This window comes from Grammomys surdaster, unplaced genomic scaffold (genome assembly GCF_004785775.1).
Source record: "Grammomys surdaster isolate TR1022 unplaced genomic scaffold, NIH_TR_1.0 239, whole genome shotgun sequence".
NCBI classification, from domain to species: domain Eukaryota; kingdom Metazoa; phylum Chordata; class Mammalia; order Rodentia; family Muridae; genus Grammomys; species Grammomys surdaster.
In genome coordinates this window covers 6740801-6756955 of record NW_021604684.1, presented here as the reverse complement: position 1 = coordinate 6756955, position 16155 = coordinate 6740801, and the positions used below count along the sequence as shown (strand labels likewise).

Sequence of the window (16155 nt, the reverse complement as noted above, 5' to 3'; positions counted from 1 at the left end):
AAAGATAAATTTTTTGAAAAAAAAAAAAAAAAAAGGAAAACATACAATTCTTTTTTTATTTACATGGTAAAGTTGTAAACTTTCAGAAATTTACCTCCAAAAGATAGGCATACATTCTTTCATCACACCTAGACAACGCATTATAAAATTACAATTTAATTTTTCCTGTCCTGTGTATAGAAGATGAACTACACATGATTTCCTCTTGGGAATTCACAGACTGCTATGAACATTTGCAAAGGAAAAAAGTTATCTATGCAACCCACGGATGCTTTCACTAGAGCAGGGAAACTGTTTTGTGAAAAAATAAAAATAAAATGAGAAAAGTCCCCTGGGGAGAAAATAAGTTAGTTACCTTTTCAAGGATATTTTCCTTAATCGCCTAATGTTTTTCCAAAATAAAAAAATACTGTTTTTTTTGTTTGGTTTTTTTGTCTTAGACATAAGACAGATGCCAGAGCAAGGCTCCAAAAGACTGATATAAAATACTTTCTAGGGAGGGGGACACAAACAGTTTCTTTCCAACAGACAACTCTGCAAAATATTCCCAAATGTATGGCTGATACCCTCTGGGCTTTTTAGTTTGTTTAAACTCTTCTGTTCTGAACAGGAGACCTCTCTTTCGATTCCAGGAAATACAGGGGAAAGTTCTCCACAGACTCCCCTACCAAGTACAAACGTCCAAGTTCCTGACATTGGGACAAACAACCTGCAAAGCTCACACTCAGGAACCAAGCAATACAATTGTACATGTGCACATGCACACACACACACACACACACACACACACACACACACACACAATCTCATAGTGTTTTAAGTGACTTTACCATTTTTGTTTTGTGCTACATTCATAGTTCTCCTTGGGTGAGTGTGGCCACAGGCAGTAGTTTGAATACACCTTTGTATGTATCATTCTCCTCTGTTGTGGGTAGTAGCAACAATGTTCCCATCACTTAAGAGTCAAGACTCTTGTCCCCCACCCCCACCCCCACCCCCACCCCCACCCCCAGCCCATCCAGTGGCTCGGAAGAGCTAAGTAGTGTTGTCTTCCAAAGGAAACTTTCAGTAGGCATTGTCCTGTCCTTTTCTAGTCAATTTTAAGTGATTCATAATTGTTCATATTTATGGGTCACTATGATGTTTCTTCTTTTTTGTACTGCTATGGGACCTAAGACCCCAACTCTGCCACCAAACCACAAGGTAGCCTGCCATAGGGTGCCCCTTGCCACCTGTGTATATTGTATAATGTTGACATCTCGGTTTGTTCATTTCTTAGTTATCACTTTGTGTTGAAAACATTCAAATCCCTTTCGTCTAGCATTTCCGAAATACACATTCCATTGTCATTATCTATAGTCCTGTATGGTGCAACAAGTGCCACGATTACTTCTCTTATCTAAATGGAACTTAATACTATTGATAATGTCCTTGGCTTTTAAAAATCATTTTTGGAAAAATTAAAGTAGGGAGTCAAAACACTTGGTAGTACAGGGAAATACCAAATAGTAAAAATATAGAATATATTATTTAACCTGGTAGTAAATCAAAACCAGAATGAAACATTGCACTTAATCATTCAATCAAGGAAACTTGTTTCAAATTTCGAAAGTTGGGAGAAGGAAAAAGGGAGCCTGATCACCAGGTCTGAAAAAATCGTTAAACCACTTGGTGTCAGGTGATAAACATTAGGAAGCCTTTGTTACTGCATCCATAAATTAAAACCAGATTTCCTTTTTCTGTTGTTTTAAAGGTGACAAGCAGGGGGGAGTGCATCCGAGAAATCCATGCTTGAGACCACAGATAGAAGAGCGTAATTGTAACTTTGTAGTGTAGTAGTGTCCTTCGAGCTGCAATAGAGACTTTTCTAAATTCTGCCGTCTTCCATTAGGCCTGGATTTAAAAAAAAAAAAAAAAGTTCCCTTTGAATCTCAGCAGACACAATCGGCTGGTAACAAGTCTCTTGGCTTTGTGATTGCTTAACAGCACAATCCTAGAAGTTTATTAAAAAGGTTATTGTCATCAGTATCTCTGTGACAACTTCAGTTTGTTTGTTTGTTTTTAAAACGGTCCTGAGTCGTTCATTAAAGAAAAAAAAAAGACATTTTCCCAGCGCTCTGGTCTCTCATCAAGGCAGTGCCATTCAGCTCTCCACTGTGCGTCGGTACTCAGCTGTGCCATCAGCGATGATGGCATCCAGGGGTGAGCGCTTCTTGCGGATGCTGCGGCCAGAGGAGATGAGGTCTGCATAGCCCCTCTGGTGCGAGAAGGCATAGGCTGAGCGCCTGGAAGATGCTCCCCTCCGGAACACGTTCTGTCGCCGTTTCCACTGCTCTTCAGCCTTCAGTCGCTTTCGATGCTTCTGGATCTGGATAAAGAAAACCATGAAAAGACAACTGAGATGCACAGGTCACCTAGCCAATAGAATCTGGGCAGAAGCTAGCTGGCCAAGCGGCTTTACATCTCTGCGCACACACAAAAGTCCCCCCTTTCTAGACTAATGGGACATGGAGGGCCTGGGTGGTTGGGGACTATTTCTACTATCCTGCAGGGAGATTTTGGAAAACTATTACCAAGCATTTAATCCCAGTACTCAAAAGGTGGAGGTATCTTGGAGGTCAGCCTGGTCTATATTGTGAGTTCCAGGAATATCAAGCCTCATACTTTTCATAAGTGTAGTGGTTATTTCCTGTCAACTTGACACAAACTAGAGTCATCTGAGAAGAAATGTTAATTAAGAAGATGCTTCCATCAGGTTGGCCTGTAGGCAAGTCTATAGGGCATTTTCTTAATTAATGGTTGGTATGGGAGGGCCCAGTCCAGTGTGAGGGTTCTGAGTGGTGTAGGAAAGCCAGCTGAGGAAGCCATAGAGAACAAGCCAGTGGGTAACAGGTATTCAGTTCCTGCTTTAGTTTCTGACTCCACAGTCCAGCCTGACCTTCTGCCCTGGCTACTCTCAGTGGTAGCTTGTGACCTGGGAGTCATATGATGAAATAAACCTTTGCTTCCCCACGTTGGGTTTGGTCACGCAATAGAAAGCAAACTAGGCCACTAAGCTAACATCCTTTGTGAGTCCCAGGGCAGACTGATATGTGTTGACAAATCTCAAAGGCATGTTACAGCATAGTCTGTCTGTCTGTCTCTTTCTTGTTTTCTCCCCCCACCCCGTGTGTGTGTGTATGTGTGTGTGTATGTGTGTGTGTGCATGTGCGCATGTTCATATGTGCAGGTGCTTGTGCATGTGTGTATACATGGTTATGGAGGCTAGAGATGGATGTCTGGTGTCTCCCTCAATCCCCTTCACCTTAATTTTTGAGATAGGTTTTGTCACAGAACCAATTCTGGAGCTCACAGATTCAGCGATGCTGGGGCTGGCCAGCAAGCCCCAGGAATCCTGTCCCCACAGCTGTAGGTACAGGGTGCCAGGCAAAGTTGTTTGTGTGTATGCTGGAACCCAAACTCAAATCTTCATTCTTGAACTTTGAGAACTGAGGTTCTATCTCTTCTCTTGTTTAACAAACACTGTTGATGGTCACAGTGTTCTGGACACTTGCTTACCTAACGTCCACACTTGCCTTTCTGCAGGATGCCAATTTATAAAGGTAAATATCCTCCGTTCTATAGTGACATTCTCTATAAGACAGGGAGTGTTGTTTTTATCTTGTTGGCTATTAGTTCAACATGCAGTCTAATTCTGGCAAATGACATCTGAGAAAAGTACACATTGAAAGTTCCCAGGAGCCAGGCGGTGGTGGTGCACGCCTTTAATCCCAGCACTTGGGAGGCAGAGGCAGGTGGATTTCTGAGTTCAAGGCCAGCCTGGTCTACAGAGTGAGTTCCAGGACAGCCAGGGCTACACAGAGAAACCCTGTCTCGAAAAACCAAAAAAAAAAAAGAAAGGAAAAAGAAAAAGAAAAAGAAAAAGAAAGTTCCCAGGATCCCGAGGGAAAAGATGGAAGTCTTGTCCCCATTTATCGATGTGATGCCAGGAACTGCTGTGGCCACCTTACGGTATGAAATGAAACTAATGAAGACACTCCTCCCAGGAGCATGATGGGAAAAGCATTGTTAAATTGCTCAACAACGGGATCTGAATCATTACGAAAGGGGAGATAACACATTATTTTTGAGGCATTGATTGTATTATCAGATACAATATTTTGCTTTAAGTAAGGGGATGAGGCAACCTAAAAGAGGGGACTTCTGCCCCCAAGTAGAGAAGGGCCACCCAGAACCCCTATGACTGGCCATCTAAATTCTTGCTTAGGCTGCGAGGCTAAGCACTGCAAGGGAATATAAATAAAAGATAAAAATATCTCTCTGGGTTCCCTGAGGGACAAGCCTGACTGCATAGGGGTTGATGTCAAAAGTATCCCCTCTCCAGGAAAAAGACATCGGGGTGGGTAGGACCCTCATGCCTCACTGGACAATGACAGGGGGACCAGAGCCATTACAAGGTCCCCTTAAATTACTGGAGGTCAGGCCTCTATCCCTGCCTTCGCAAGCTTAGAATTGCCACAGTCCTTCTATACTTAGAGAAGGGAGGAGATGTCAGGGGCAGCCCTGCTTACACACTGAAGGCCTAAAATCAGCCATAGGCCTAAAATCAGCAATAGGCCTGTCATACATGTATACTAACACCAAGTCTTGGGTCTCTGTGGAAAAACATTGAAACAGATGGCTATAAGCTATTGTAAGCAGGCAGCTTTTGTGAAAATTTACCAGCCTGAGTAATCATAGACCTTGTAAATAGGTAGCCTTGGCAGATAATGCCAACTTAGGTAAGGACAAGTGAACCATAGGCAGAGTCATAGCCACCTGTCCCCTGAACCTTCACCCAGCCGATACCCTGTTCTAAAAGATATCTGTATTCTCCCTGAACACCCACACTCCAGTGTCATTCCCTTCCCCACATCCTGCCTTTTTGTGTTTATAACCCCTGTGTGAATGAGTATGAATTACAATTTGAAAAAAATAAATAAATAATTTTTAAAAAGCAGAAAAAAAAACTAAAAAAAAAAGTAAGGGGGTGGGGTGGGGGAAAGAGAGGGAACACCCTCTCAAGGGTAAAGGAGAGGGGGAATTGAATAAAGAAATGTAGGAGCAGGGACCAGGAGAGGTGGCACTGTCTGGAATGTAAAAAAATAAAATAATTAATTAAAAAAATAAGGTTGGGAGCAGTGGGGGAAGAAGCCCAAACCATTAGCATGGCAAAATGTTAACATTAATTGTAAAACTGAAGGGACATGCTTCACTGTATGAACAAGTCTCTGAAGGCTCACGATCCCTCAGGATGTAATTAAAGAGAAATAGTGAAAAGCAACAACATTCTTATCAGCCTTTCCACGGGCTTTCAGCAGGAAAGATAGTAATGGGACATGCCTTGGATCTCGGAAGGGACTTCCCAGTAGGAGGAGGGTAGGTCTGTATCTCTATGTACCTTATCACTTTCTGATGGCCAAATGGTCATTGACAGGAAACGGGTGGCAACAACAGGTAGTAAGCACACGGCAACCGTCAGGATGATGGTCAGCCAAATGTATGGCTGTCTCAGGGCGTTGGACGCCGTACCTGGAACAATACGACAAGGACTCACAGAGCTGCTTCTATCTTAGGACACAGTCTTCCATATGCTCAGCACACATCTTAGGTAACATTTTAATGTTTTATTGCCTCCCCACACTGTTCCAGAATGGACATCTTTTTCTGTTTTCAGATTTTGCTTTTGAGACAGGGTCTCACCCTGAAGCCTTCATCAGAGAGTGGGGATTGCAGATAGGATCCACCATGCCCTGCCAGAAATTCATTGTTGTTGTTTTGTTTTTCAATGACAGGATTTCTCTCTGTATCCCTGGCTTTCCAGGACTTGATCTATAGACCAGGCTGGCCTTGAGCTCACAGAGATCTACCTGCCTGGGATTAAAGGCACATGCCACCACCACTGGCAGGAATGCATATTTTAGCCATGAAAGGTCAATTGTCTGCTACAAGCTGATAAACATGAATAAAATCGGGGATGCTTTCATTAATGCTGCACCAACAAACAATGGGAAATCAGATCAGGGATGGAGCTCACAGGTAGAGCATGTGTTTTGAGAGTACTAGGCCCTTGGAGTCATCTGGCAGTAGAGAGTTCCAGAAAAAACGTTAAAACCAAAGCGGTTATGAATAAGGCTGCTATGAACATAGTGGAACACGCGTCCTTGTGATATGGAGGAGCATCTTTCAGGTATACACCCAGGAGTGGTATAGCCGGGTCTTCAGGTAGAACTAAATTTCCAATTTTCTGAGGAACTGCCAGATTGACTTCCAGAGTGGTTGTACAAGTTTGCAGTTTCACCAGCAATGGAGGAGTGTTCCTCTTTCTCCACATCCTTACCAGCATGTGCTGTCACCCGAGTTTTTGATCTTAGCCATTCTGATTGGTGGAAGGTGGAATCTCAGGGTCATACTGATTTGCCTTTCCCTGATGACTAAGGATGTGGAACTTTTTTTTCCCCCACATCTGGAGCCAAATTTATCGCAAAGCTTCTGGTACTTTATATGAGTTCATAAGATTAATTTTTAAAATTTAAAAACGTTTATCTTTTTTAAAATTAGCATACAAGGTATCAGATTTCATTATGGGTTTTTCTTCAGAGTGGCTTTCAAGCTCCTACCTCCTGCTTCCTACCCTACAGCTGTTCTTCATCCCCCACAGAACCTCTTCCCCACTTGGTGTCTTCTGCTCTTCAGTATCCAGAGCATCCTTCGTCCATCTTCCCTCATCATCTATTTTTACCCTCTCTTATTCTCCTTTCTAGTTTTTATAACTTTACTCATATTCATACACACATGCACACACACACACACGTTTTTGTTTTTAAACCACTAAATATAAATTAGATTAAAAGAACCACACTTCATATCGGAATGTTCTAAGTAAACATTAAAAGAGTAAGAAAAAAAAAACAGGATAAAAATCATGAAAGCTAGCCCCACCCAGAAATGAAAAGGGTTACCATAGCAACAGGCATTTATGACCCAATAATGGCTCATGAAGTCCCAATCTTCTCTTCAGAAAGAAAGTTATGGAGAATTTTTATTGTATCATAAATCCAAACTATTTGAGAAACTCACAAAAGTGCAGCTTATGTTTAGTTTTGTATTTGTGATATTTATATCAGTTTGATTCTATATACAATGTATTTTGATTATAATTAAACTCCACTCCGCTAACACTTCCCAGATAAACGCCTCCCAACTTCTTATTCTTTTTCTCTTTTCTTTTTTTTTAATAACCCACCAGTCTGCTTTGTGCTACCCATATACTCAAGAGTGGAGCATTTACTAGAACAAGGGGTGACACCCTTAAAGAAATCTGACTCTCCCTTGCTCAGAAGCCATCAATTGTCCCACTAAGTTAGAGGCAGAGGGTCCACAAGCCCTTTGCCCCTCCACACTGAAATACTGGCTGGCTTGATCCTGTCCACGCAGTCACAGCTCTATGAATTCATGAGTGCTGTAGTCCTGTTAGATCCAGAAGACACTGTTCTCCCCCTGACTTCTGGGCTCTTAAAGTTTTGTTTTTTGTCTTTGTTTTTGGTTTTTACTTTTTCATCTTATGTACATGAGTGTTTTGCTTGCCTGTATGCGTATGCATCCTATGCATGCCTGGTACTTTTGGAAGCCAGAAGAGGGCATTGGATTTCCTGGAGCTGGAGTTATAGATGGTTGTAAGCCACCATGTGGATGCTGGGAGCCAAACCTAGGTCCTATGGGAGAACAGCCAGTGCTCTTAACTGCTGAGCCATCTCTCCAGCCCCAACCTCTAGAGCTTAAGTCATGTGTTTTACAGTTACAGTCATCGGTGCCCATAGCTTTGTGAACTGTTCATTGAACTGCTGTTCAACATACATATTTTCAAAGATGGACCCGACTTCTGAGTTCTAGGCTTCCATGGTATTAGGAATTCGTCATTTGATTAGTTAATTTAATATTCTTAAGTCTTTGACCTATTTCCACACTCCCTTTAAAAAATAATTAAAACTATTATAGAGAAAAAAAAAAAAAAAAATAATTAAAACTGTCATAGTGTTACAGTTTTTGTACAAAGAACCTTAAGGGAGAAACGTCTGGTCAAAATGCATGAAGTGTTTTATGATTCATTGTATATTTTCAGATAGTGTTTTAGAGAGATTATTCTTTCAGCAATATATGTGCACTCAGTGTGTTATAACTATCAAGAGTAGGTCCTGTGGGTATGGAGGAACGCTTTGCTTAGCTGCTCCCACCGTCTCTTTTCGCTTCCTCTTTTTTTTAAAGGTAGAACTTTGCTGTAGCCCAGGTGGCCTGGAGCTCTCTCTATAGACCAGGCTAACCCAGAACTTGGAGAAATCCTCCTGTCCATCTTCATGTGTTTGGATTACAGGCACATGCTACCATTCCTATCAATCTAATCTTTGGTTAAATTACGCTTTATTTATTATTTTTTACTGAATACAATTTGAGTTTCATTTTAATTTTAAAATTGAAGATAGATTTTTTTCATATAATATATGATCAAGGTCTCCTCTCTCCCAACTCTTACCAGATCTCTCTACTCCCCCTCCTACCCAAATCCACACCCTTTCCTTTTCTCTCTGTCATTAGAATACAAACAGGCATCTAAAAATAACAATACGATATAATAAAAAACAAATAAACCAGAATAGATAGGACCAAACAAACAAACAAACAAACAGAAAAAGAGTAAAAAAAAAACCAAAAAAGCACAAGAAATATCTACAGATGTGGAGATACACGTTCACACGCAGAAATTTCATTAAAACACAAAACTGGAAACCATAATATATGCACAAAGGTTCTGTAAGAGCCGGGCAGTGGTGGCACATGCCTTTAATCCCAGCACTTGGGAGGCAGAGGCTGGCAGATTTCTGAGTTCAAGGCCAGCCTGGTCTACAGAGTGAGTTCCAGGACAGCCAGGGCTACACAGAGAAACTCTGTCTCGAAAAACCAAAAAAATAAAAATAAAAATAAAAAAAAAATCAACCAACCAAACAACAACAACAACAACAAAAGGTTCTGTAAGAAACAAACAAAGACAAAAAGCCCTGACAAAGTACTATGGTACAAAGAACCTCCAAAATGCCATTAAGTTCATTTTCTGCTGGCTGTCTACTGCTGGGCATAAAATTATGTCTTTAAACTATGTGTGTATGTGTTGCCTGTAGAGGCCAGGAGAGGACATGGATCCCTTGGAACTGGAGTTACAGGCAATGGGGAGCCACTGGATATGGGTTTTAGTGGCTGTTGGAAGGGTCTTAGCAAGTTAAAGCCACATTAAGACACTGCTGGGCAACTGTTAAATAGGATAGCTTAAAGATTAAAAGGCTTAGGGCACCAAGAAAGTAAATAACTGTGCTCACCACAGTTACTTACTGATCCTGGGTCCTCTGTAAGAGCAGTGTGTCCTCTTAACCACTAATGTATCTCTTCAACTCTGACTTGTAAATCTTTTTAAAAAGCTTAATTGATTTCTATGTTTATTTGTGTGTGTGTGTGTGTGTGAGCATGTGTGAGTGTATGTGAACACATTTGTAATTTGCAGATGAAGGTCAGAGGACAACTTGTTTTGGGAGTTCCTTCTCTCCTTCTACCATGGGAGCCCACGGATTGTCAGGCTTGGGCAGTGGGCACAGTGATTTACCTACTGGTTCATCTTGCTGGTCCAAGCCTTTTAACCTTTAAGCTATCTTCTTTAACAGATGCACAGCTATGTCTTAATTTGACTTTACCTTGCTCAGATCCTTCCAGGCAGCCACTGCCATTCAATTCCTATTAGAATATTCATTTTTACTAGCAAAGATATGTGCTCACGGGGGATTACGTCCAATTGTAATCTAGTGACATTGACCTACGCTTACTTTCAGAATCTGAGAAACACCAACCTGTGAACTGAAATGCAGATGGAAAGAGAACATGTATCCCAGCACTGTGGAAATCAAACATGATGCCAAAGTACAGTGCAATGCTTCCGAAAATTGAAAAGGCATTCACAAAAGTCCAGTACGAAGTATCCAAGCCAATCTGTTGGGAAACCAGAGAAAAAAAACGAGTACTCATTTGGCGAATTTAGAAGAAAAAGGAAGAACTTGTGAACCCTCAAAATGGAATTTGGCAGTTTGGGTATGGTTTGGTTTGAACAGAAAGCACCCAGAGATCAAACCATCCTTGGCTCAAGCAAGAGAGAAGAAACATGCTAGGACAAAGGATGAGAAGAACATTCTCATTTTGTAAAGTGACAAGGGCTCTGAGAACAGACTGGGCATGCTCGCCTAAGTACGGAGGTACAGGTACCAAGAGATACAGGATAGAGTCAAGGAAAGCCACAAACCTGGAAATTGACTGTTATTACTAGAGCCGAAGCCACCGTGACAGCGAAGGACTGGTAGTCTGAAGGCGCCTCTCCATCCTGTCCCACCGTTTGCAGATAAGCGCCAAGTGGTATGAAGAAGAGGACCATCGAAGTTAAGACCCCATGCAGCAAACTGACAAAGAATCTCTTATAGTTGAACAGCAAGTCCCTCTGTCCCACTACATACAACCCGGGGAATCGGAGGCTCAGCTTGTCACTCACATCCTTAAAGAGAAAACAAAATTCGCCTATCAGGACAAGGAAGCAGGGATGGTCACGGTGAGCATCTCAGATCTCACAAACAGCCGCAGCTTGCCCCCGTGCTTTAGGAAGGCACGCAGGAAGCCTGATCAGTATTTTTGTGTGCAGAGGACAATCATTCTGCCTTTGCTCATCATCGCTCCATGCTTACAGACAGTGGCTATGGGGGATTATCAATGCTAGTAGTGTCAAATAATCTGTGGAGATTAGTTTTTTATCCTCCAGAGAGAATGTATTTGTATTGTTACAAATCTAGAGGGAGAATACTCACAACACAAGTTGGTAAGTTAATCCTTAATTATTCCAATTTATTTCTTATTAATTATCCCTTTCCTAAGAATCACTTGTCTGCCTAACAAGAGGAGTGTGGGCTGCCTCGGTCTCTGTCTCTGTCATTGGATCCCCTTCCCCCCTACTTAAACTGCCTGAAATGGCCTCAGAAGGAGAGGATGTGCTTAGACCTGCTGGGACTAGATGTTCCAGGGTGGGGTGGTACCCAAGGGAGGCTCCCCTTCCCTGATTAGAAGGGGTGGGGCTAGTGGGGAGAGAGATGTGTAAGGGTGGAACTGGGTGGAGGAGGGAGGGAGGCTGTGATTGAGATGAAAAGTGAAACAAATAAAATATTTTTTTTTTAAAAAAGAATAACTTGTCAGGCGAAACATGATTTAGGAATTAGATACATGCACTTTGGAAAATATTAAAATTTACTTTTTAAATAAGTTGTTGATACAAACCATGCTGGATTCTCAGGTGTCGTCTGAACAAATGTCTGAAAGGAAAATGTGAGCTCCCTTGCCTGAACTCAGTGAGCTACAGAAACTGTTTTTTGGAACAGAGAAGAAAGCAGCTATTGTTGCTTGACAGGTGTACAAGGGCTTATCAGGATGAGGAAAGCCAGAAGAATGCATGGATGGAAGTGCTTCCTGTAATCTCCCTAGCAGCAGATGGGTCTTTCCAGAGCACCCCAGCCCAGGGCTCCTACCTGATCAAGCAGCCCCATGAGGAGCACAGGCAAACTGGAGTACAGCACGTTGTAGAGGGTGATAAACCAGTCCTCATACGCTGTCTGCAAACAGAAGACAGAGGCTGTGTCATGCACAAAGACAGATTACAGGTCTGCTTTTGCCATGCAGGATTGTCTCCTGCCAAGCGTGGACCTCTCCTGAAGAGATAATAGCTCTCAGCTGGCCCTACAAAAGAAGAGTTTGTCTAGGCAGTGAGATGTATCACAGGCTTTTCCATAGCAACAATCCCCCCAACTTGTCTCCTTAAGTGTGTGTGTGTGTGTCTGTGTGTCTGTGTGTGTGTGCATGTGTGTATGAATACTATAAGGTTTTGCCAATATATTCTATTCTGACTGATAATGTTAGTAAAATAAAATCAGTGTTCATTTTCAAAAAAGACTTTGGGGTTGAAGATTTAGCTCAGTGGTAGAGCGCTTGCCTAGCAAGTACAAGGTTCTGGGTTTGGTCCTCAGCTCTGGGGGAAAAAAAAAGACTTTAAATTTTAAAGTTATGTGTATGTGCGTGGATCTGTGTATGGATATGTGCACATGAGTGTAGGTGCCCACAGATGCAAGATGCGGGCTTTGGATCTCTGAGATGGGAGTTACAGGTGGTCTGAACCACCTGACATGGGTATTGGGAACCAAATTCAGGTCCTCTGAAAGAGCAGTACGTACTCTGAACCTTGAGTCAGCTCTCCAGCCGTGTTTACCATTATTATACTTCCTTGTTAAATGAATTAGAATCTTGAAAACTGAACTGAAATATTTAAAACTTTTTTAACACTCAAAAAAGAATATTGACATAAAACTAGTTCAGGAGGGCTGGGAAGGTGGCTTCGCAGGCAAACTTGTCACTCAAGACTGGTGACCTGAGGTCAATCCCTGGAGCCCAACTAAAGATGGAAGAGAACTGAATCCCCAAAGCTGTTTCTTTGACCTCTACATATACACTATGGCATTTGTGCACCCCTCCCCCACATGAACACACATAGACAGACACACACACAGTAAACAAACAAACACATAAAATGTTTAAAAGATCTAGCATTTTATTTATATAAACATTCTACTAAAAAAAAAAAACAGTTTTAAAGGAATTATGTTATATTACCTGGGCTGAGTAGCCATTGAAGAAGGAGTACCAGAAATGAACTAAAGTAAACGCAAAGTTCTTGTAAAAGAAGTATCGTAGGAACTTGCACATCCTGATGTAAGACCACCGGCCATGGACCAGCAGCAACCGCTGCAGATATCTGAACTGAGCGAAAGAATAGTCACTGGACATGACAGCTTGCATTCCTTCTTGTCCGCTTATTCCAACACCAATGTGGGCAGCTGGGGGCAGAGGGAAAAGAAATGGCAGGTCAGACACTACTTTTAAGGCAAAGCATTGAACAACTTAAGACTTTCCATAGCAAAACAAAAATAAAAACTCTTGCATACCATCCCCTGCCTCCAGTTCCTGATGTCAATTCAGAGGCACAAGTATGCTAGACCAAGCCCAGATGGGACTCCATAAATACTTGTGATACGATCTCCTGTGGGTGGTGAATTCCATTTGGATTATCTACACAACACATCAGTCATCTCTTCCACCCACAGGGTGAGCCCCAGGCACCCTTATGGACCAGAGATGAGTCAGCTGCACCTCACTTATGGTAGATGCTGCAAAACTAGCCCTGCCAACCGCTGTTCTCTTTTTGTTGTAAGTAGTAAGGCAGGAAAGCAAATCGGCATACTTTCCCAGACTCTGCTGTGGTTGGTCTCATTGTGACTGTGGTCCTTTGTTTAAATCCACTCATGACTTGGAAACTGAGGTGACCTGGAGCCTAGAAGTTTCTTCTCTCTTTGACATATCTTCAGCAGAATTCATAACCATTTCCAGCTACCCAGCTACTGATAGGCAAACATAAAGGCTTCTCAATTGAGAAGCTCTTTAGAAGGACCTAAAAAGTAAAAACTTCTCTAGTGAACGATCCAGAGGCTACTCAGCCTAGAAATTTCTTCAGTCCACTAAAAGCCTTTGAAGGCACCTATAACCCTGAATTACCAGGTTCTGTTTTCTGTACTGAACCCTACCTGATAGAAAACCTAGGTTTGACCAATTCTCTCTTTTTGGAATCCTGGAATTAGCAACTACACCCTAGTGTCTAGAATTTTACCATATACACTATCTTAGTGTGGAGTGGATTTTTTTTCCCTCTAAAGGTCTTTAGAGAGTAAGAAAGATAAACAAGCAGGCAGACCAATAGACTTTAGGCTCCCATGGAAATTTTAGGCCCTAAATCCAATGTCTTTCTGAAGCCTAGCTTCTTGGCCAGGGTGAGACATTTTTACATGGTTTTGTTTTTTTGTTTGTCTTATTTTTAAATTGATTTTATTTTGAAGCTTTCTTTCATGTAGTTCATGTTGTCTCTAACACACTATGTAACTAAGGATTGCCTTGAACTCCCAGTCCCCCTGACTCTACTTCTTGATGGAATTCTGTTCTATTATATCTCATTTACTCGGTGGTACAGATGTCACTCAGGGCTTTGGACATGATAGGCAAGGACTCTACAGACTGACTTACGTTCTTATCTCTCTCTTTTTTTTATGAACTTGTTTTCTTAAGCCAGTTTTATTTGTCTTCTAATATTCCTGATCAAAATAATTTTAACTGGTGTTTTCTTCAATTTTCAAAGAAACACTGTGACTTTAAGATACACACATTCAAAAGCACACACTGCAAAGCTGGTTTCCAATGCTGTATTCATTCTTCTAACAGTTATTAAATACATTTTCGAGTTAGAGGGTGCAGACTATTGTCCAGGCCTTAAAAATTAATGTAAACAAAGACAGTGAGGTCTTTTAGAGAAAGTGTGCTGAAGAACACAAGCAGCCAGCCCTCTCCCATGGCCTCTTTTCTGTTTACATACCTCATTTGTACTAAGCCCCGCCTCCACTTTCTCCAACACTTCCTCCCCAGCCCTCTTATGGTTTCCTTTCTAGTGTCATAAGCTAGCCCATACTTATGCCCAGTTACACACGTACATATAAACATTATAAGCTAGAATATGCATATGAGAGAGGACATGGGATTTTTGTCTTTTTATGTAGATTGTTCTTGACACAACAGAAAACTTAGGAATAGAAACAGGCACAGATATTATTTGGACAACTTCTAGGTAGATTCCATTTTCCTATGTTTTTATCCCAAACAGATGCTCCTTAAGTTACACACACACACACACACACTAGCACATACACACACACACATGCTAGCACACACATGCACACACACACACTAAGGAAATAAATACTTTTTTTTTTTTTTGAGTTTTTCGAGACAGGGTTTCTCTGTGTAGTCCTGGCTGTCTTGGAACTCACTCTGTAGACCAGGCCAGCCTCGAACTCAGAAATCCGCCTGCCTCTGCCTCCCAAGTGCTGGGATTAAAGGCGTGTGCCACTACTGCCTGGCATAAATACAAATTTTAAAGTTAAAGTTTAAAACAACTTCAGAAAACTGGTCCTGCATGAGGTTTATCTGTCTCTTAAAGACAGACAGTAAACCCAGGAACGAAACCTTTGGAGGTTCCAACATTTAATTAAATGACAAGTCTGTAAGGCCTCTTCCCTTCCAAGACATCTAGAAATCTCTATCAGAACCAAATAAAAACCATGTTTAAGTTACTCTTTTGATACAGTCATATAAGGGTGCATAGTGGGACAATAATCCAGAGCTGGCCACAGAGGAGGGAGGGATCTCATTCAGAGCAGAAAGTAGCATCTATGTGGTACGACAGGCACAGAGCAGATAGCAGAGAGGGACGAAACGGGCAATGGCAACAGATGTGTGCATTGATAAAAAGCAAGAAGACATACGTCATACAGATGGCTCCTGCTGAAGAAGACAGGGCTGGGAGACTCTTAGCACATATCAAGGAGGAAAGGAGAGGAGACTCTGAGGAAAGAAAGAGATAGATTTGTGAGTCATAAAATAGGCTGAATTAATATCTAGTTATAGATGACACTCTTAAGTTCCCCAGAACAACAGGTGGTGTGTGTGTGTGTGCATGTGTATGTGTGGTGTCAGTGTGTATGTCTGCATATATGTAGTGTGTGTATGTGTTTTTATATACGTGTAGAGTGTATCAGTGTGTGTGAGTGTATGTGTAGTGTATATGTTAGTGTGTGTGCCTATGTATGTATGTGTGCCTGTTTGTGTGCATATATGTGTTTCTCTGTGTTTGTCTGTGTGTATGTGTGTATGGTATGTATACATCTATGTGTATGTGTGTATGTGGTGTGTCCATTTGTGTGTATAGTCACATAATAACTCACTTTAGCTGTAACAAGGTAATATCACAGAGTTAGAGAACAGAGAGGATAATTTTCTTGTTTCAGATGAGAAAATGGGCCTAACCTGAAGCCCCAGCTGAGGTGGGAGTTTGGTAGTGAGAAGAGAAGCAATATTCAGTGGGTGCTCTCATAACATCATGGAAGTTGAGAG

General features: G+C 41.7%; 1 protein-coding gene across 1 annotated transcript in view; it reads right to left on the bottom strand.

Moving 5' to 3' along the window:
• Positions 1-1027: 1027 nt before the first annotated feature.
• Positions 1028-16155, bottom strand: part of Atp8b1 (ATPase phospholipid transporting 8B1) — a 134269-nt gene continuing 119141 nt past the window's right edge. Inside the window, exons 23-28 of the mRNA XM_028774197.1 lie at positions 12775-12998; positions 11640-11723; positions 10376-10621; positions 9930-10068; positions 5441-5571; positions 1028-2368 (exon numbers count right to left, since the gene is read on the bottom strand). Of these exons, the coding sequence (XP_028630030.1) occupies positions 2144-2368; positions 5441-5571; positions 9930-10068; positions 10376-10621; positions 11640-11723; positions 12775-12998 (1049 nt within the window). The 3' untranslated portion in view covers positions 1028-2143. The remainder of the gene's footprint in view (positions 2369-5440; positions 5572-9929; positions 10069-10375; positions 10622-11639; positions 11724-12774; positions 12999-16155) is intronic.